Source organism: Elgaria multicarinata, chromosome 22, assembly GCF_023053635.1.
Source record: "Elgaria multicarinata webbii isolate HBS135686 ecotype San Diego chromosome 22, rElgMul1.1.pri, whole genome shotgun sequence".
Lineage (NCBI taxonomy): Eukaryota > Metazoa > Chordata > Lepidosauria > Squamata > Anguidae > Elgaria > Elgaria multicarinata.
The window spans coordinates 10,889,306-10,912,564 of NC_086192.1; the positions used below are offsets into that span (position 1 = coordinate 10,889,306).

The following is a 23,259-nucleotide window of genomic DNA, read 5'->3' on the forward strand; positions in this document are numbered from 1 at the left end:
TGCGTAGCGTTGCAGCCATCGCCCGTCGCCGTGGGCCTGTTCAGACCACACGCTAAGCCGTGGCTAGGCCGCCCACCCTTTTGCAGGAAATGGCGCGCGACTCGTGTTTAAACCGTGGTTAGGTAGCCACCACGGAATGGTTCCCATGACACGTTAAGCCATAATGTTTAGCTCAAAATGCTTACCCACCATGCCGTCACATGTCATCTAAACAGGGTCAATATGGAGAAATGGGATGATTTATTCAGTTGCAGACCACCTGCATTTTGTAAGCCTGTGGGCAGGGGACTGTCTTAAGAAATATTTTTGTAAGCCGCCTTGAGAGCCTTTTTGGCGAAAGGGTGGGATAAAGGTGTTATAATAAATAAAAATAAATAAATAAGCTTTTAAGTTTGGTGGTGGGTATCCTGTGCCACTGGCAACATGCTTTCCTAACCCCCTCCATGTGCCACTCACAGGTAGCTGTTTCTCCAGGCAGATATTAAACTTTTTGGTCTGGTTGGGTTTCAGCTTCTTCAATGGGATCCTCGTTTCTCCTATGAACTCATTGTGGCGGAATTTGTCCTCGTCGCAGACGGAAATTCTGAAAGGTGCAGAAGAGCAGAGGGTTATCACGCGAACGGTCCATCGATACAAACGCCGTGTCAAGTTGGGAATATCTACCAACCGCTTCTCCATTGCTAGGTAGGGCTGCCTCTACCTTGTCGAAGTGGGCCGTTGCTAAATCCACGATCAGCAGGCCTATCGCGTGGCGTGCAAAGTATGAAAGGCAGTGAGGTGTAATGGTTAGAGTGGGAAGTGAGGACTGGGGAGAACCCTCGTTCAAATCCTCACTCTGTTGATTGGATAACCTTGGCCCGGATCCCTCTCCCTGAAGGAGGTTACACTTCCGCAAAGGACTTCAGTTGACAGTTCGGATGTATTCCGGGATGCATCCTTGAGCCCTGCGTTTGCGCGGCTGAAACTAGTGCACCGACCACGCCCATTGCTGGAGATGTCGGATCTGCCCCCCTGTGACACATGCTTTAGTTACATCCCGTCTGGACTACTGCAATGTGCTCTTTGCGGGGCTGCCTTTGGAAACTGTTCAGAAACTTGAAATTGCCGCGGCCAGAACATTGACCGGGGTAATTCCCCGGGACCACACGACGTCCTTGTTACAACGGCATTGTTTTAAATCTGTATTTGATCGTTCACCCTCCTAAGTGGCATTTTTCGACTGGAAAGACGGGATAGCAATTAAATAAATGCATAGCAACAAATAATATTGCTCGCCTACCTACCTACCAGGTTTGTTGCCAGGATAAAATGGGGGAGAGGGAATGGATGCCCTGAGGAACTTGGAAGAAAGGGGGGGGATTAAAAATCCAATTAATCAAGAATTTTAATTAATGTAGCAGCCTGATGGGTCAAACCTGTCCCAATAATGCCCCCAGCCAGGGAAAAGGGTGTTCCTTATAAATTGGTTGTTGAAAAGGTTTCCTGTCTGCCCATACACAGCATCCTTCCAGGAAAGGAGTACGCCAGTTGGATTAGGGCGCGGATTCAAGCTGAAAAAAAGTCCTGCAACTCCCAGCATGCCCCAGCCAACGGGCTGAGGCATGCTGGGAGTTGTAGGACATTTTTCTCTGCTTAAACATGAATACAATTGCATCCTTAGGAAATGACAAGTCCAGATATCTTTAAAGGCAACAAGCTGCCAATTCACAATTGATATGCACCGCACAAAAATTACCAAGACGAAGGAGCAGTCGCACAGGACATACGAGATTCACAGCGACATTAACTCTCTCTTAGTCACACCCACACCCTGAAGCAAATGCTTTCTTGCCGTCTTCAGATACACTCTGCACCTCTGCCTATCAACATGATCTCCTAACTCAAATACTGGAATCATGTAATGCAACCTCAAATGTTGAATTATTATTATTATTATTATTATTATTATTATTATTATTATTATTATTATTATTATCTCCCTTTTCTCATTTGTGGCAGTTTTTCTAGGCGGACATGATGGGCTTTGCCAAGTCATGCTGTCCTTTACTGATTCAGGAATTTCCTGACAATTGTGCGTGTTTTAAGTAGGACTGCTTCCTGGACGGTGGTGTGGCTGTATTTTGGTAGGCCAAATTTCTGAAGGTTTTCTGTAAAGTTTTCGATGTGATGCCAGTGACTGATGTGAATAATGGAATAATTGTAACTTTTCCTTTAATCTCCATGGCCAGTGGTGTATATTTCTCTGTCTTTTCCTCTTCCTTTTCTACAAAATTTTTGTCGTTAGGTATTGCTATGTCGATGAAGTAAGTGTGTTTTTCTTTTTTCGTCTATAACTGTTATGTCTGTTCATTTGCAGGGTATTGTCTTGTCTGTGTCAATTGTTCTGTCCCATTATTTTTATTATGATCATGATTATATATTACATTACTATACTGCCCCATAGCTGAAGCTCTCGAGGCAGTTTATGAAGATTAAAAACATTAAAACAATACACAAAATTTAAAAACATACAAAAACACACAACAGGCAACGCCATAGGGTGAGGGAGACTAACAAATGCTAGGTTTGACGAGAAACTGTCAGTTTGACTTTCTCCCTCGTTCAGATTTTTTAAAGAATCTCATGTTCTTTCTCTCCTGAATAGCATGAACTTTGCAAATTTGGGTCAGTTCTTATCAAAACACCCCGAAATGAAATCTTTGCCTCTCTGAACCAATCAAATTCAATAGGTACATCTACCCCCAGTGTGGAGAAGGCCATAATGTACCTGCCTGCCATGTTATTGTTAAAAGCAAGATGGCTGTCCGAAAAAAGAGATGGCCATCCCATTTCAACCCTAACACGGTCGAACACTCAGATATTCAACCCCAGATTTTTAAGAGCCAAATATTTAGAGCCCTGGGCCTGGATGGAGGAATCCATCCATTTCGGTTTTCCCCACATACAAGAAAAATCCAGAGTCCTTTTTGTCTCAAACACAGTGAACGTTCCGAATTTTGGCCAACCTTTATCAAACCCCCAATGAAATACTGTCAAGCAAGGTTTTCTTTTCTCAACGAGTTTCCTAGGTATCTACACGTTTTCAGTAGGAATAATGCTTCAGCTGTTGTCAAGCTAGTAGTGAGAATTCCTTTCTGTCAGCTAGCACCTAATGGGCCTCAAAGCCTATTCCCCTCGGATGTCTCGAACTCGTTACGGCTGTGTAGGCTGGACTAAGGGGGAGACAGATGCCTGCTGAATCCTGTCTGTGCACCGAGAGGAGAGCCGTCTCCCTATCCTGCAAGCTGAATCGTTGGGATGAAGGATCCTGTCAACATTCATTTTAATTACAGCAACCCACTGCTATACCCATCACCCACCACAAGCCTGTACTAGGGCCAAGAAATTTGGCAAATTTTGAGATAATTAAACGTTACAGCCAGCCCTTTGGTGTGGTGCAGGGACGTTTTTCTCAAAAGAGCAGGGAGAAACTGCACTCTGACCAGTCCAGTCCCCTGAGCAAAAGAGGGGACCCAACGTGCCTTATTTGTGCTGGACGGTCTGGTGCGACTTGCAGCAGAGTTGCTTTATACAGAGAAAGCGTGGCAACACAGCATTTCGTATTGGGGGCGGAGGCGACAAACACAGGCTCGGAGCAGTTTAGAAGAAGACTCCTCTCTGTAACTGCCCGACAACTCAGTTCAATTCCGCTGGCTGGGGAGCGGACAAATTCACAAGGAAACATAGCATGCCCAGAGCTACCAGGCACCCAAGTTAAAACTGTGTTCTTGGCTGGCTCACGCAAACAGCTTCTTAAAACCGCTCTGGCGCCTGTCTTCAGCACCTATTTCTCGGAACGGCCCCTTTGTCATCTATCTCCCACAACGGCCTTTTTGGCAGGTGCAGATTCATTCAAGCACTCCCTTATTAACAGGCGCTAAGGAGCCAGAAAGAAAACGAAAAAGGAAGACAGGAGAGCGATTGAAAAGTAACGTTCGATAACCGGGCTGGGGGTGCACTGAGGCGGTTGTTGGAGAAGATCTCATGAGACGCTCGCACAATGGCATTCCGAAATGAGCGTCAGCCTTATCAGAGCAACAGAGAGGTCTTTTATTCTTCTAAAAATTAGATGGAGCATATGTGTGAGCGTGTGAGAGACAAGTGCGGAGATGCCATTTTCACCCTAAAATGAAACCCCTGTTCATCACTTAATTGACTTTTTAAATTTGTTAGGAATATATAGAGGGAGATCTTTTCTCTCTCTCCTGTATATGGCTAGGGCCGTAACTTGCTGTTTTTGTGTACACTCGGAGCAGGCTTTTATACTTCCCCACACAACCTGATCTTCAAAGGAACCTGTATCGCAACCAAGCCAAAATATAGCCCAGGGGATTATAGACATACGGATTGGAAGAAGTCTGGATTATGGGATCCATGCTTGGCTTTTTTTCACTAGCAGCCCGAGACGCACCAGGCTCAAAATGGTCGCTCAAGGGAGGGCAGAACCAGGTGCAACATGGTGGGTCAGGTGAATCGTGGATGGATGTCAGGTTCAAGCTCGGTTTCCCTAGTGTTATTACGAATTGGACTCGGAGCCAAGAAGAAGAAGAAGAAGAAGAAGAAGAAGAAGAAGAAGAAGAAGAAGAAGAAGAAGAAGAACACCATCACCAGCCAAGACAGGAAGCAGAGGAGAAAATTCTCCAAGACTCTCCAGGAGTCAAGGAGGAATCTTCCCAGGAGCTTATCGGATAGGACACTCAGGCTTAGAGATCATCCTCCCCACCTGTGGGAACTCAGTCTTTGTCAGAGGGGGAGGGAGCATAGGAATTGACAGACCTGCAGGGCCAAGTAGGAGGAGGTGGGAGGTGGTGTGATAGGCTAGCCATTTGCCAGAGGTTACAGCTTGAAGACCCACCCTGAAGTAGGGATGTGGTAAAAACCTGTTGGGCATGGCGGGAAACTGCCCAGACAGTTGATAGGCAATTGCCTTGCTTTGTTAGTCTAATTAACCTTAGGGAACAGCTCCTAGCATTCACAATTCCTTCAGCGTGAAGAGACATCTATTTACTGAATAAAGTCTGGTGGATTGTACAGCAGACCACTTTATTTTCTCACATCTTGGTGGAAGGGCTTGGAATCATGACAGTGGAACCTAGTTGCAAAGTGGTGGTTCCAGGGAGGGGATTCTGATCCAATAGGTGGGTGGAGCCTGGTTTCAAAACGGTGGCTCTAGGGAGTGGAGACAGGGGCAAAATGGTGTCTCTTGGAAGGAGATTTAGGTGCAACATGGTGGCTTAGATGGGTGAGCCTGGTTGCAAAATGGTGGCTCTGGGCAATGGAGCCTGGATTGAAATGGTGATGGGGGGAGCAAAATGAGATTCAGCATGGTGTCTCAAGTGGGTGGAGCCTGGTTGCAAAATGGTGGCTCTGTCAAGTGGAGCCACAATTGGGACAGCCTTTATGGGAATCCTTCCTGTTATCTCCTATTGTAAATCGGAGATAACCGCAAGGAATCCTCCAAGGGGGCCGTGCTTGGAGGAATCCAAGGGCATTGCACAGGCCAGGTGGAGAAACTTGTCCCCGGTTGACAGTCATGGATGATGGGTATTGTAGTCCCAAACATTTGGAGGGCACCAAGCTAGGAAAGTCTGCTTTACCCAAAGCCGTCGGAGTTATCAGGACAGATTGGATCATGGAGTCTCATTCTCAAGTTGGGATGGTCGATTTCCATGACGGAGAGACAGTCATCAATTTTTAGTGAGTCAAAATTGGCTCCTTTGCCAGGTAACATTCCCCCTATGCTGTCTGCTCCTGGGCTTTTTTCTTTTTAAAACCGTATGTATTAGAATTTATGAGTTGGTCTGTGCCCTTTGCAGAAAGGAAATATCCTTCCTTTTTAGCTGATGACCTTCCAAGTTCTCCCCTGTTGGAGAACATCCCAGTGTAATTCTCATTATCCGAAAACAACACGGGATTATTCTGTGCTTAAACCTCCCTATCACATAGGGGTATTTTAAAATAATAATAATAATAATAATAATAATAATAATAATAATAATAATAATAATACATTCCCCTTTAAGGGTAGACATGTCATATACTCCATACAAGAGGTAAAGACCTCAATCCTACACACATTTACCTGGGAGTAAGTCCCACCGAAGTCAACAGGGCTTACTTCTGTGTAGACACATGTGGGTTTATGGTGTAAGTGTGTTTCAACCTACACCCCCTCCTTCCCATAGACTTTAGAATTATTTGTGTGTGTTTTTTTAATTGAGAATTTGCTTATAGCGCAGTTAACGTGAATTGAGGGTGTGCATGTGAAAGACTGCACTTCTAAGCATGGGTGAGCACATATAGAAGGTCCGGGGGCATTTTTGACCCCCAAACCCTCTACCCCACCTTCAGGCACATCATCATATGACATCAGTGACGACTATGGAGGACTAAAAGGGTCAAAATTAGCTGCCAAGCAAGTTAATCTTGATCCATTCGGTGATCTGTAGTCACCACAGATGCGTACGTGTGCCATGCAAGCTGTGTGTTGCCCAGCCCTGCTCCAAGAGTTCTGTAGATCCCGAAAGCTTGCGTGGGCCAACACGGCTGGCCTTTACTTTGTTGTGTGCGTTTGGGAAAAGGTTTGATTGGATGGCCTCCACCCACCCTGCAAAAGGGAGGGAAGAATCCCCTCCGGCTTTAAAGTACAGCGTGGAAATGAGAGTCAGACAGAAAAACTCCCCTTAAGACTAATTTAAAACAGGAGAGAAGAGGTAGAAGGGGATTATAAAGAGAAGCGACAATAAAAAGTTGGGGGCAGGATTGGTGATGATGATCATAGAATAGTAGAGTTGGAAGGGGCCTATAAGGCCATCGAGTCCAACCCTCTGCTCATTGCAGGAATCCACCTTAAAGCATCCCTGACAGATGGCTGTCCTGTTGCCTCTTGAAGGCCTCTAGGGTGGGAGAGCCCACCACCTCCCTAGGTAACTGGTTCCATTGTGGTACTGCTCTAACCATCAGAACATTTTTCCTGATGTCCATCCTGAATCTGGCTTCCTGTCACTTGAGCCCATTATTCCGTGTCCTGCACTCCGGGGTGATAGTTCAAAAGCAGCCAGTCCCCGTGTTCTGAACTCCAGAGCAACGGGACGTAAACAGCTTGTAGGGAATCTCATCAATTTCTCCCTGCCCTCACGGGCCGTGATAATGTTCAACACAAGCAAAGCAGAGATGGAGCAGCTGAAGGCGATGTGTTATGTGCTCGGGTCATTATCGCCATCAAACAGATAGGGAAAAGGAGGGGGAAAACAGGGAACAAGGAAACAGGGGATTCTAATCAGGATTTGCAGGCAGCTGGGCCAGGCTGTTATAAATCCCATGTGCCCCATTCCCAGATCACAGTTAGCAACGGTGATCCGAGCTGTCTCAGCCGACAACAGAAGGTCTAGGGGAGATCGAAATAGCCCATCCTAAAAATAAAAACAAAACATCCCATACCTTAGTTTGAAATGAGTGATGAAAGGACAGCTTTGATTAGGGCTGAGCTGCGAAGTTGCGGCTTGTTATTTTTTTCAGGGAGAGGAGGCAAAGATTTCCCCAAAGTTTTTCGGGGAAAATATCCGCCTGTTCTTTTGACAGGTCTTCGCTTGTGTTCTGCTGAGGTCCTTGCGCGTGGGTGAATCTGTTTCCCTGTGTCAGGGTCAGGTGGTTTGTGGCTGGGGCATGCTGGGAGTTGTAGAACTTCCCCCCCATCTAAAACATGCATAGGATCGCACCTTAAAATAATTAAACTGCGGAAATATTCAGCCCTTTGCAATCCAGTTTCGTACCCACGTTTCTCCCAGGCTGTGACTCCGTTCGCACCAAGCCGTGTTCTATTCTTGGTCCTCAGTTCTGACAAACAGGGAACTGAAAAATACAACTTCCATGCGTGGAGAACCACCGTGCTCATTTCGTTTGGCCAAACGTTGGAGTAGAAGCAACATGGTCATCGTCTTATGGTTCCCCAACCAACTTCTCCTTTGGCTGTGATTCTTTCCTAGACCTTTTTTGGGAGGGGGGAAGGGGGGACCAGGGGAGGGAGGAGAAGACATCTAATCCACTCCTCCAAATGATGTTCCCAATTCCACTCCGACTGTCTAGGGAAATTAAAGCTCTTAATCATTAAGGTCACATAGTCAATTACCTCGGAAGATGAAACTTCGACAGTGCCAATAAAAATTGGGTTAACACAAGGCATGAGGGCAGGAACAGAAAGATATACAGCCAGGGCAAAAGAAATTACCGCCTTGTACCCGTCCATCCTGCGATGCATCATCAGGGATCTCATGAGGATGGAGGCAACATGAAGAACCGAAGGGTAGATTTCAGATTCCAGTGCTGGATTAAAGAATCCTAGATTTGGAGCGGGGGAGACGAAGAGCCATCTAGTCCAGGGATCTCAAATTTTGGGGACGCGTGAGGACATTTGGAAATTTGAGGCCATGTTGTGGACACCGCCATATAATTCCTGATCAGTGGATCGCCACTTTGACAACTTCCAGATCTACGGATCTTAGACTCCGTCTTATTCAGCATAAATGTTTGTTTCATGTCTACCACAACGTCCCTTTAATAAGGGATTGTCTATTTCGGCTAAGTGCCGGCAGGAAGAATTTCATTTGGTCTGCTTGTTTAAGAGAACCAACCCGTTTCTTGTCACCTGGACTAAATCTGCAGCGATTTTTCGGATCAGGTGCTTCTCCGAATTTTGCGATGCATGCCTCGGCTCAAGAATGGCACCCCCAAATTAGGGCAAGCTTCAGGGGATATGCACCCACTCAGGAAAACTATGTACAACAACAACAACATGGATTTTCGTGCCGTTAATTCAAGAAATGAGAAATCGCAAACCGGTGCAGAAATTGACGGAGTGGATTTAGGGATGAATATATTGAAAATGGATATGGGCAAACCATAGACAGATTCATCCATCTTACTCATAATCTGCAGAATCAGATTATGTGTGTGGACGATCCACTCAAGTTGGGCTCAAGTAAGCGTTCAATTGCTTTTATCCATTTTTCATCACTCCTGAAGATAGTCACCAGGGTGCGATGGACTCATTTAATGATCCTAGTTCCATACCAGGTTGTGGAAATGGATGCCTAATCCTCACTATGGCATTCAACTAGTTCAAAATATGGCAGCCAGGTTGGTCACTGGTGCACCTAGGGGTGACCACATTACCCCGGTTTTAAAATCTCTTCACTGGCTGCCAATTAGTTTCCGGGCGAAGTATAAAGTGTTGGTTATCACCTTTAAAGCCCTACATGGTTTGGGTCCAGGCTACCTGCGGGATCGCCTTCTCCCATACAATCCGCCCCGCACACTCAGGTCTTCTGGGAAGAATTTCCTACAGTCAGCCAAAATTAGGCTGACGGGTATTACCCAGAGAACCTTCTCCTCTGCTGCTCCCAGATTGTGGAATGGCCTGATGGAGGAGATTCGCCAACTTAACAGTCTTTCTGAATTTAAAAAAAGCTATAAAGACTGATCTCTTCCGCCAGGCCTATCCAGTGGAATTTTAGGATGTTTTTAGAATGTTTTTAGGATGTTTTAACAATGTATATTATGTTTTAATTCAGTTTTATGTATTTTATATTTGCTGCTGTTCCTTGCCTCAATCAGAATGGAGAGGCAGGTAAGAAATAAATTATTATTATTATTATTATTATTATTATTATTATTATTATTATTATTATTATTATTCGGTCCGGCCTGCCAGGTGTCCTTAAACCAGGACATCTTTGAGGACTCGGAGAAAATGTCTGGACCCGTTGACTCAATCCTTTCCCCTTGAGGATGGACAGAAGGCAATTAGATTGTGTCTGAATTTTATTACAAGACATCTGTGCAACGGCATGTGTGTGTGTGTGTGTGTTTTAAAAATCGACCTGGTTCATAAAAACTCGAAACATGATCCAAGCCAAGCAGAGAGAAGATTCTTTCAGATGTTAAAAATCCTTTTGAGAAATCCCCTTTGCTCAGCTCTCGTTATTAAATTCAACTGCTCCTCCCTTTCGGGCCTGTCTTGCAACCTTGATGGTTTTCAGAAGCGGTCTGTTTCGTTCTTTTTCGGCAGAGGTAGCCTCCCTCGCTGCCTCCCTCTATCCAGGAAAAACGGAACGCTTCTGTCGCTGACACAGCCAGCATTCAGGACAGACATGCATGTGGAACGGCCCCAGAGGCTGACCGCCGTCGCCAGATAGACAGTGACATCTGGAGGGGGGGGCAGGAGAGCTTGAGCTGCATCGGGGGGAGACAGATCAGGTGACGTTGAGCAAGATTTTGGTCCCGAAGGAGTGAACTCTCTTGCACGAGTTCTAAACCAGCCTTCCTCAGCCTGCTGCCTCACCTGGCCCATTGAAGTACAGCTCCCATCATGGCTAACTGATGCCCGCTTCATTTCAACGGGCATCCTCTGAAAACAACTAAGTTCGGATCCAACCCAGTGTGAGAGCTCATTCCATGTTTTGGGAGGGGCCTTGAGCAAGGAGTGAGTCCATCTTCTCACCACATAAGAACATAAGAAGAACCCTGCTGGTTCAGACCAAGGGTCCGTCTAGCCCAGCACTCTTGTCTACACAGTGGCCCACCAGCTGTAGACCAGGAGCCCATAAGCAGGACACAGTGCAACAGCACCCTCCCACCCATGTTCCCCAGCAACTGAGGTACATGGGCATACTGCCTCTGATCCTGGAGGTAACATGTAGCCACTAGGGCTACTAGCCATTGATGGCCTTCTCCTCCTCCAAAAATTTACCCAACTCCCTTTTAAAGCCATCCAAAATGGTGGCCATCACAACGTCTTGCGTGTTCAGAGGAGGGCAACCAGGATGATCAGGGGTCTGGAAACAAAGCCTTATGAAGAGAGACTGAAAGAACTGGGCCTGTTTAGCCTGGAGAATAGAAGACTGAGGGGAGACATGAGAGCACTCTTCAAATACTTAAAAGGTTGTCACACAGAGGAGGGCCAGGATCTCTTCTCAATCATCCTAGAGTGCAGGACATGGAATAATCTCCCCCCCATCAGCTTCATGGGATGACCCCATCGGGTTCTAGTATTATGAAAGAGGGAGAAAAAATGTCTCCCTATTCACATTCTCAACACCCGGCATCATGTAGTAGTTCCTCCTCCTCCTCCCCATTGCTACTACTTGCTTGCTCAACTGGCAAAGAGCTCATGAGCAAGTAGACCATGGCATCTACTCCCAGGTTGCAATGGTAAAGAAGAGCCACTCCAGGGCCTTCTGTTCAGTGGCCCCTGCTGGTGAGTGGGAATTGCCTGACCGTGCTGACGCTTGCCCTCAATTCACACTTCCCCTCAACATCCCTTTGTTTCACTTTCAAAGGTTTCCAGTTCAGGAATTCCCCACCCAGCCTCCCTACACTCCCCACCCCCTGCTGCTGGCAGAACTCAGCGCGCGCTCAGCAGTTGACCTCTTCGCAGCAGGAAAGAGACAAGTGGCTTGTGCCGTCTCTGTCGGAGAAGGCCGAAAACGGCTCACCTTAATAATGCATGCCGTGAGTAAGGCCGGCTTCTTCTCCCCGCCCCTCTTTTTTCCTGGCCAAAATACATCAGCGAGCAAAATAATTATCAGCTCAGTACCACGTTCTTGTGAATAATACATCCTCCGCTTGAGGCCTGGGGAGATGACTCTTCAGATGCATCGCCGAGCCGGAATACAGATTTTCGGCACCGAAAATAAAATACTGATGATCAAGCCGCCCGGGGCTCATTTCAGGATCGACAAAGCTCCGGAGGAGCGATTGCTCTGGAAAGCAGGTGATACCCGGCGGAAGCTACATTGTGGGGTATCTACCACCATCTTCACCCACGTTGTGGTGGAAGGCTGGTTGCATGACTGGAAGGACTGGTCCTTGTGAGTCACTTCTGCTGATAGGGTTTCGCCTGTCTTTGGTGGGAGAACTCATACAACCTCCCTAGGTAACTGGTTCCATTGTCATACTGCTCTAACAGTCAGGAAGTTTTTCCTGATGTCCAGCTGGAATCTGGCTTCCTGTCACTTGAGCCCGTTATTCCGTGTCCTGCACTCTGGGAGGATTGAGAAGAGATCCTTGCTCTCCTGTTTGTGACAACCTTTTAAGTATTTGAAGAGTACTCTCATGTCTCCTCTCAATCTTCTCTTCTCCAGGCTAAACACACTCAGTTCTTTCAGTCTCTCTTCAAAGGGCTTTGTTTCCAGATCCCTGATCATCCTGGTTGTATATATGGAGAACCTGGTGAAATTCCCTCTTCTTCTCACAACAGTTAAAGTGCAGGAGCTATACTAGAGTGACCAGATTTAAAAGAGGGCAGGGCACCTGCAGTTTTGACTATTGTGATGAAGAGGGAATTTCACCAGGTTCTGCATATATACAGATGACACCTGCTGAAATTCCCTTTTCAATACAACTGTTAAAGATACAGGAGCCCTGTCTACTTTTCATAGGGTCACCCTACCATAGAGTTCTGCCCATCTTTGGAGAAAACCTACCAGCGCCAAGGTCTGAAAGAACAACACATGAAATAGGAAACTGCAGAGATCCACCATTGACTCATCTAGGTTCGTATTGCAAGCACATGGAACTTTTTCCAGGTCTGAAATCCATTCTGGAGAAGCTCTCGGAGGCCACATCCCAGTGGTGGGCGTGTCCAAAAGCAAAAAAAAAAAAAGGGGCAGGCCAAAGAACCAAAATTTTGGCCAACTTTAGCAGGACGCTCTTACTGACGGTAACTAAGGACGCTTTAGGAAATGGATTTGCACTTTTTGGAATTGGAGGAGGGACGGAGGGAGAGATTATGCAGAAGCCAAGAAGTCACCAAATGATCGGAGCTCAGGGGGTAAGGGGCGGGACTGTCTTGGAAATCTCAGAGTGCCAGATTATGAGCCAGGCCCACAAGCCTGAGGTTCAACATGCCTGTAGAACTGTGTTCTCTGACTTGCAGCGGCTGCACAAGTCTCAAGCCTAGAACAAGTTCTTTCCCTGCCTCTGTTCCCTGATCCTTTAAAACAAAAACGGGGGATTTGAACCCGGGACCGAAGTTCCGCTAATGCGCACTAGCGCTAATTCGTGAATGTGAATTAGCACCGGTCTGGTTTAAAAACTCCGGTTCCGTCAGCGAGCGGAGGACGGAAGGAAATCCATACATGCCTCGTCTCTACCTCCCGCTGCCCACCCCGCACCTTGCAAAACAGCTCAGCCAACAAGAACCCAGCTAGGACACGGCCCCAAAGGAGTGTTAAAACTTCTCAGCCTCTGAAAGGGTGTCAGAAACACCACGACACCCACGCCCATGCCGTGTTTTGGAAGGCAAGAGCCGTATCCATTACGTCTTTGGGACAGTGAGGCATTTTTGATTTCAGAGTCCCTTTAATGTAAAAGTAATAGACGAGATCAAAGCTTCTACTTTTTCTATGAGCTGAACGATGCAGCCAAAGGGAACAGTGGGGTTTCCTCGTTCAAATTATTTCCCTTCCTCGACAACTTTCTCTCCGCATCTCAAGCGTGGCCACAGGTTCAAAAAACTAGGCATCCAGAAACCAGTGCACCTAAAATTCTAGGCCTCCCGGTTAGTTGCAACGGCCATAACGCAAGATTCTCCCATCATCTTCCTAGATTGTCTTCTTAGCTTGGGGGCAATATTTTTGACTTCCTCCCTAACCAGTATTCTCTCTTCCTCTCTTTTCCGCTCAGCTGAGCTCCATTATATCTTCTTCTCAAAGCCAGAAGACCTGCAAGAAAAGTGTCTGAACAACAACAGGCCAGTGTGATGTAAAATCTAGAATGTCCATTTCCCCCTGACATGCAAACAAGCATCCTGACATGCATCCAGACACGTGTGTACACATGCACCCACACATGTGTACACGCAAGCACCCATCTGCGCACCCCCCCACCCTCTAGGGCACCCCACCAGGAGCCCACCCGGGGACACCTGGAAAAGATGAATGGGCACAACAAGGCAGGAAAGGGAAGTAGCCAGATGCCCCTCAGTAAAAAAATAATAATCCTTTTACCCTCGTGCAAGTGGCACGTAGGCGACTTCCAAGCCCATTTTTTGCCAGACGATATTGATTAAGTTAATCCTGCTGAATCCACATTGCTGATTAACTGCCCTGACAACACCATAGGTCAGTTTCAAATGAAACTGACCAATCAAACCCAGCCAACTCCCTAGACACATCACCAGTCGGGGAGGGGCTACAGACGCAAAGCACATGGCAATTTCAGTGACAATTCCCCTTCTGACCACTGCATGGAAGTATATAAGCTATTGTCCTGCCTCAGCACATTGTGACTCTGATTTAGCAGCGTGAGAGCCAAGAAGTCACCTTATTCTCGAGAATAAACGTTTGGAGCCCAATGCCTTCCCTGTGATCTTTCGCGAGTGTCTCAATATTTGATTTTGGCACACTTGGATTTGGCATAATTTATGCAACAAGAGGGCATCAGATAATACCAGCTAACCCTCACAAAGGCTTTGGATCCCACTACTGACACCATGTAACATTTCTGGGTCCGCTAATATAGGCAACAGGGTTGAAGAAAAACACAGCTTTAATCTACAGTTCATACCACACCACACCCCAAGCTGCTGGGGAAGGGACAAATCACACTTGCCAAAGCTCTGAATTGATCACATACAGAGAGATTTTGAAATCGAGCTGCATATGACCCACCCTTGGCCTAGAAGAACCTTGACCTATAAGAAGCCTGTGACACACTTGGCACAACATCAGCTTCCAAAAGGTGCGACGTTTCGTAACTTTGCACCTTGCCCAGTTAATTAAACATGTGCAGATGCATTGTATTTAAAGCAACATCAACCCCCCCCCCAAAAAAAAAACTCTTCCCCCCTCCAACCCTCACCTGCCTGGCTTGAATTTTTACCTCGTGACAGATTTGCCAAAAGTGCGATAGTGTCTTTCAACAAGTGATAATGTGATCCTGTAATATTCTTCACCTTCTGCAGGGAGGTAAAATAATTGGGACCTGGGAGGTGGCGTAAGCGTGGAAGAAAATGTATTATTAAGCTGACGTCACTTTGGGGACAACATGCAAACAGCTATTAATTCAGGCACCATAGAATCATAGAATAGCGGAGATGGACGGGGCCTATAAAGCCATTGAGTCCAACCCCCTGCTCAATGCAGGAATTCACCCTAAAGCATCCCTGACAGATGGTGGTCCAGCTGCCTCTTGAAGATCTCTAGTGTGGGAGAACCCAACACCTCCCTAGATAACTGGTTCCATTGTCGGACTGCTCTAACAGTCAGGAAGTTTTTCCTGATGTCCAGCTGGAATCTGTCTTCCTGTAACTTCAGCCCGTTATTCCGTGTCCTGAACCCTGGGATGATTGAGAAGAGATTCTGGCCCTCCTCTGTGTGACAACCTTTCAAGTCCTTGAAGAGTGCTGTCATGTCCCCCCTCAATCTTCTCTTCTCCAGGCTAAACATGCCCAGCTGTTTCAGTCTCTCTTCAAAGGGCTTTGTTTCCAGACCCCTGATCATCCTGGTTGCCCTCCTCTGAACACGCTTCAGCTTATCTGCATCATTCTTGAATTGTGGAGCCTAGAACTGGATGCACCAAGCAACACACAGCCTGAGGTATCTCCCCCCCAACACAGCTCGCAAAGTCCACAATACCTGATGGAGCCCCACTTGCACCAGAGAAAGTAGATTCACCATCTAAGGCCTTTCTCCAAGGGAGGCTAGGAGGATGGCAACAAGGGAGAGGGCCTTCTCAGTGGTGGTCCCCCCAATCATGGAATGACCTCCCTGATAAGGCCCGCCTGGCGCCAACATTGTTATCTTTTCAGCACCAAGTTAAAACTCCCCTCTTCTCTCTGGAATTTGGAAGCATATCATGAGCTTTTAATCAGGTCCTGGATTGTCTCTGCGTGATGGTTTAGAAATAGTTTTTAGATATATGTTCTTCATGTGTGCGCCCTCTGCTTTTATGCGTTTGTGTAAATGGTTTGGCACAATGTTTCCCCCCTTCCAATTTTTGCGAACCGTCTAGACAGCTTCGGCCGGGGTGTGTGTGTGTGGCCTAGAAATATGATCAATGAAACGGAACTTTGAACCACGGTTCACATCTTGTGTAAGACAACATTGTCTTTTTAGTACAGGTTCGGAGGCAAATTGCCCCCAGACATCCGTTGCCATGCACACCTGGATGATATCATTGCAAGCTCACACCAAGAGGAGAGGACTGAGTTGGTACAGACACACACTAAAACAAATAACTGGTAGTGTTCTATACTTTGGCACTCTCGGCTTCTCGAACTCGCTCCCCGTGAGCCGATCTCAGACTAAAAACATAACCTCCCCCATCCCAAAATCTCGGGTCTTCCTAGGAACAACCCCTCACAAACAACTTGTCAGGGTTGCTGTTTGTTTACACGCACACGCACACCTTCAGCTGCTACCCCACAAAGAACTTAAGCCTGTTGACGGCACAGCTGGCTTGTTCCAAGTCTCCCTGCCTTTTCGGTTCGCGTTTGGAGGTTCAGTTGCCATAGGAACGGATCGAGGAGGCCTCCCTGTTTGCCCCAACGCAGCGCCTATGCAATGAATGAGTGATCTGTTTGTTGTCAGGATTTGCTCGGGTAGGATGTACAGAAAAATAAAAATAAACTCTTTCCGAAAGAATACATGTCCAGATCATGCACAGTGGTTTTGAAGGCCCAGGAATTTGGGGGACGTAAAGCATCGATTCAGTGGAAAATGACTCAGTGGAATTTAACCCTTCCCAAATCCTTCCCCCGCTCTCCTCTTTTTTTGGACTGCGGCAGGGTTTTGCACAAAAGTAACCAGAAGGTCCCTGCGTGATCCCCTCAGTGCAATTCTGCCTCAGCTGGGGAGAAAGAGAGAGAGAGATTGGAAGCAAATTGGATTGTGGGCCTTTTGGAGGCCTGGCTGACAAAATCGTCCGTCAACATCAAGGGGTGCTCAGGACAAACGTGGGCGTCTCTGCAACCGGGACTAAAAATTAACAACAATTAAGGGTGCAATCCTATGCATGTTTAGACAGGAGAAAGACCTACAATCCTATGCATGTTTAGACAGGAGAAAGTCCTACAATCCTATGCATGTTTAGAAAGAAGAAAGTCCTACAATCTTATGCATGTTTAGACAGAAGGAAGTCCTACAATCCTATACATGTTTAGGCAGAAGAAAGTCCTACAATCTTATGCATGTTTAGACAGAAGAAATTCCTACAATCCTATGCATGTTTAGGCAGAAGAAAGTCCTACAATTTTATGCATGTTTAGACAGAAGAAAGTCCTACAATCCTATGCATGTTTAGAAAGAAGAAAGTCCTACAATCCTATGCATGTTTAGACAGAAGAAAGTCCTACAATCCTATGCATGTTTAGACAGAAGGAAGCCCAACAATCCTACGCATGTTTAGATAGAAAGGAGTTCTACAACTCCCAGCTTGCCCCAGCCAGCCATGTCTGTCTGAACATACATAGGATTGTGCCCTAAACCATGTATTCCCCTTCTGTGGCTGGCTTTTCAATTGTTTATCCAAAGTTGTATTTAATTAGACTGGTTGAAGTAGGAGGGTGCAATCTTTATGCTGCAGATTCTGGTCAAGTTCTGCCAGGTGAAGAGACCTGTGTAACTCTAAAAGCTTTTCATATTCCTTCCTTCCTGTGTGACTCCCAAAACATCAACGCTAACGTCTTCCAGTTAAGTCAGAGTTTTGTTTTGCTTTCAATTTTATTTTTTGTTTTCTCACACCTTTGGGATCCAACTTGCCAACATCTGTCTTCGTGAATATTCAGGATGCCGGCTTTTGCAGTCAATTAACACCAACGAGGTGAGAAATGTATTCTGGGTGCTCTGGAGAGATGAATGCAAAGCCAAAAAGTTACACAGTAGCTCTCTGTTAATTATCACCTGACTTAAATTTGGAGGCGGCAGGTGAGCAGGTGAGAAAGCTGAGGCAGCAGAAATAATAATGATAATAAAAAAAGATCCGATCTTAAATAGGGAGGAAAAGCAGATGCTAATGAACTCATAGATTAAATAATCCGCACTTTAACTAGCTTCACGTTGTCAATTCCAAGGTTAAATGCCAAGGCAAGGGATAACGGTCCCAATTGTGGACGCAAGAGACTGTGATCACCCCTTGGTTCCGCGTTCGAATTTCTATGAACCTGAGGATCACGTAGCAGACCTGCTTTTATCTGAGTCGCGCCTATTCCGTGAACTTCCAGCCCATTCTTTAAACTTTTGAGACACTTGCCCTACTGCGCAGCTGCGGAACCGGAACGAAATGGTCATGCATCCCTAAAAAATAATCCGACGACGGACGGCAGAACGAAAGACAACAGACAATCTGTGAAATGTAGACAGAATCTCTAGTGCTGATTGCCATATATAATGAGTAGACCACTTATGATTCTCCAGATGTTTTGGCCTACAACTCCCATGACCCCCCCACCATTGGCTATGGGAGTTGTGGGGCAAAACATCTGGAAGACCACCCCTGCCCTATATCTTTGAGACATCTCATGTCCACACTCGACGCCCACAAATAGAATCCCAGGTAAATATACAAATAGAATCCTAAGTAAATATTAGCCAGCCAGGCTGTGATGGCAACTATTTATTTCCACGGGCGTCCAACCTCGCTTGGCTCTTTGCATGCTCTTGGATCCCCTGTACCAAACTCTTAACCCGATACTGGTCCATTTCAGCTGCTGTCACGTTCTTGTTTTTCCCAACCTGAAGTTCGGTTGCTCCTAAACTTTAAGATTCAGTTTTTGTAATAGTGTACGCAACATGCTACAGTATGCTGGTATGTTTTGGTCATTTGGGGGCCGTCCTTTTTGTGTTGGCCACGCCCACCACTGGATAATGGCCTCCAGGGAGGTTCTCTGAAATTATTATTATTATTATTATTATTATTATTATTATTATTATTATTATTATTATTACTACTACTACATTTATATCCTGCCTTTTTTCCTCCAAGGAACCCAAGGCGATGTACATAATCTTCCTCCTCTCCATGTTACCCTCACAACAACAACTACCTTATGAGGTAGGTTGGGCTGAGAGTCTGTGACTGGCCTAAAGTCACCCAGTGGCTTTCCATGGCCGAGTGGGGACTAGAACCCGGATCTCCCGACTCCCAGTCCAACACTTTAGCCACTACACCACACTGGCTTTTTATCTGCGATGAAAGAGGCTCCAATTTCTCTGCCCGAAAACCAGATGTAGAATTGAGAGAAGCTGTTTGCGTACAGCCCTACACCCCCAAACGCTGCAGACGTCCCTCAGAGGGAAGGGGTACAAGCCCCCCTGATCACTTTGTTCACCATTTTCAGCACTCTTTCCAGTTTGACTTGGCTAGCGCCCTTCCGCCCCAAACTAGAGATGTACAAATGCTGTAAGAGCCATTCCATAGACGTTTTGTGAACAAGGGAGAGGGCCTTCTCAGTGGTGGCCCCCCAATTATGGAAAGATCTCCCCAACAAAACCCACCTGGCACCAACATTATTATCTTTTCAGCAGCAAGTCAAGACTTTTTTCCGGGGCATTTCACAGCATATGCTGAGTTTTTAATTGATCCTGGATCTGCTGAGAGTTCATTGTTGTTTTAAATGAGTGTGTGTGTGTGTGTGTGTGTGTGCTTTTATTGTTTTTAAATTTTGTGCTTTTATGGTTTTTAAATTTTGTACATTGATTTTTAATGTTCAGTGTTTTAATCTTTGTAAATTGCCCAGAGAACTGTGGCTATGGGCGGTATATCACTAAGAACAACAACAACGTGTTAGGACCTGAACACAGGCCCAGGTTTGCTCGGCTTGTGCAGAAGACGGGCTCCCCCCACCCACCCCTCCAGGGAACGCAAACTGTTTTTCGCCACCTGCTGCATTTCAGCCAAAAAGAGACGACCACAATTTCTCCGTGCAATTTCCCCTTAAACCAATTTTCATGGGATCTTAAAAAGAAAAAAAGATACAGAAGCCGACACAGCGGTTGTGGCAGGGCGGCAGGAACTGCCAAGTAATAAACACACACACACACATACACACACACACACACGTGCATTGCAGCCTGACAAGCCCGTGGCGAGTGTGGCGTGACTAATATTTTCCATGTGAAATCATAATCTGCTGAGACGGACGGGGCTTTGCGCCACCCTTTGGAGCCCGGGACTGCCTGCTGTTCCCTCGCCACACGCTTCCGATACTTGTTACTTGAGTGATGAGGGGAGGAAGAAGAGGAAAACCGGTGGGAGCGGAGGAGGAGCAGCACACCCACCCCCCACTTAAGTTAAGGCAGCAGCGCCACAAATACATCCAAACAAGTCACTTAGTCCTCGACATGGATCATTATTCTTGTTAGCAATAATACAATTTGGGGGGCGCCTTTCTAATAAAATAAAAACAAAGACTCGACGTGACTTTGAATTGAATTAAAAACATGCAGCTTTTAAAGCAGCTACAACAACGATCCATTAAAACACACACACACACATACCCATAAAACAACCAGTGTCGCCCATAAACCATTTGAGTGATGCAGGGGACAGCCTTGGGGACAGACGGAAAGCGTAAGCTGGACTGAAAAGGTGTCCATGTTTTTTTAAATGCAGCTACAACACAAAGCCCGAATATCACGGATGTTTAGGCATTTTTTTTTAAAAAAAACACCCCACATTCAGCGTCCTACAATCCCTCCCTTGAGTGTTCAGCCCCATCTTGAAATCTTTTGACTGTTTTGTTTGGTAGAAACGAAAAATGTAAAAAAAACCCAAGCACCTAGCAGTACTGGGGAGGAAAAGAGATTTAACTACAGGTTTGCTGCTGCCAGTTGTTATACACACACACACACACTCGCACGCACACAGAGGCACAAAAGACACAGACACACAAACACACATCCACAGACACAAAAACACACAAAGATAAACAGACACACACAGAGACAAAAACACGCAAGACACACACAGATAAACACAGAGACAGAAACATACAGACAGACACACAGAGACACATACACAGACCTTTTCACCCCATAGCTAATTAACTGTGAACCTTGGAAGACACACGTCCACACACAAGTATACATGCACACACACAGAGAGAGCAGACACACACATAGACATACATAGATGTACATGGTAACACACACAGAGAGACCCACAGACACCCGAGAGGGTGAGAGACATGTGTACACACACACACACACCACACACACAAATAGAAGCACAGAGACTCATTCACCCTGCAGCTGATTCATTGTGAGCCTTGAAAGACACACATCCACACAGAGACACACAGACAATAAACGCACACAGAAAAACACAACAGTTGCAGAGAGAGGCACACACACAGGCACACACACAGAGGCATGCACACAAACAGACACACACACAGGCAGAGGCGCACAGACGTACACCCACCTGCGCCCGCACACACACAGAGACAGGCAAAGACAATTCCCCCCCTGCAGCTGATGAATTGTGGGCTTTCAAAGGCTCATAAATGACACCCTGTGCGCCCGCCCCTGGCCAGGTGGCTTATAAATCAAGTGCCTGTCGCAGGACACAGAAGGGCGCGGGGGGGGGACGGACACGGGGACGACGCATGCATGTGGTCCTGCGGGGCCTGTGATCAATAGAGGCACACTTCCCTGGCCTTCCTACGAGGATGGAGGGCTAATGGCTCTATCAAGGATCCCAATGGATGGAGACAGAGAGAGAACGAGAGAGAGAAGGGAGGGGGGCAGGCATGCCGGGGATGGGACGAGACAAATTCTAAAAGGTTGGTGGCTTAGAGTGCCAGAGAAGCAGGCTAGAATGGGAATGAGAAAGGCTGTTTTTCCTGCCGCCGTTCCAGGACTCAGAATTGTTTTAAGACTTTGCTTTCATTAATAGAAAGAAAAGAGCCGAGAAAGCTAAATCTGTCCCGTTCCGGTCAGCTAAAAGCTTCCCCCCATACTCTCAAATTTCCACTGCTCATTGTCCCCAGCGCCTGCAGTTCACAGGTAGACTGCATCTGAAAAGGGATGCTCCGTTTCACACCGAGAGCCAGTATGGTGTAGCGGTTAGAGCGTTGGACCGGGACTCGGGCGATACCCGGGTTCCATTCCCCACTTGGCTGTGAAGCTCACTGCTTGGAGCGCCGGAGAAGCAGGCTAGAATGGGAATGAGAAAGCCTGTTTTTCCTGCCCCCATTCCACGACTCAGAATTGTTTTAATAACAACTTTCAAAAAGCCTTTGCTTTCCTTAACAGAAAGAAAAAAAGCCAAGAAAGCAACATCTGTCTCATTCCAGACAGCTAAAAGCTTCCCCCAAACTCTCAAATCTCCCCAGTTCACAGGTAGACTGCGTCCGAAAAGGGATGCTCCATTTCACACCGAGAAGCAGTATGGTGTAGTGGTTAAAGCGTTGGACCGGGACTCGGGCGATACCCGGGTCCTAGTCCCCACTCGGCCATGGAAACCCACTGGGTGACTTTGGGCTGGTCCCGGACTTTCAGCCTAACCTACCTCACAGGGTTGTTGTTGTGAAGATGACAACAGAGAAGAGACAGAGGATCATGTAAGCTGCCCTGGGTTCCCCCACACCCTTGCAAAAGGGTGTGGGGGAAGGCAAGATATGTGTGATAGTAAATAATTTTAAAATATCTCATAGCCAAAGCCAACAACAGACACATCCTCTATGAATTCCACACAGTTTAACTGTTCCGATATATACCAGGGACGGGCGCTCGTCTTCTGGTTCCTGTGCCAGGTAACCCAATTATCTTCAGTTTTGTGCTTTTGGGGTGCTTTGTGTAAATATGATGAATACAAGTTGCTAATCTTGCTACTTGCTGCTCTAGAAGTTAAATCTCCAGGTGTGGGATGGACACATTTTGTCTCCAATGCACATGCATATACACATATGCCCTTGAATCCTAAGATGCTATGCATCTAAATACACGCACATGAACGCTAAGGCACGCACATGAACACTAATAGCAAACATCTAAACCGACACACATGAATACTATAAAGGACCAGGCATAAAATCTATGTTCTTGAGCACCGTCTAAATATGTGGATAAACACAGAGGCAGGCAGGCACATGAAACCCCCCACATCTAAATCTACATGCATGAAAACTAAGGGGCCACACATGTCCGTGTCCAGGCATGAATAGTAAGATGCCGCACATCTAAATGCACACACATGGACGCTAAGGCACGTGAACACTAA

General features: G+C 46.5%; 1 protein-coding gene across 1 annotated transcript in view; it reads right to left on the minus strand.

Moving 5' to 3' along the window:
- The window catches only part of DOC2B (double C2 domain beta), a 93,065-nt gene that overhangs the window by 17,932 nt on the left and 51,874 nt on the right, over nt 1-23,259 (minus strand). Inside the window, exon 5 of the mRNA XM_063146487.1 lies at nt 457-583. Coding sequence (XP_063002557.1) covers nt 457-583 — 127 coding nt within the window. The remainder of the gene's footprint in view (nt 1-456; nt 584-23,259) is intronic.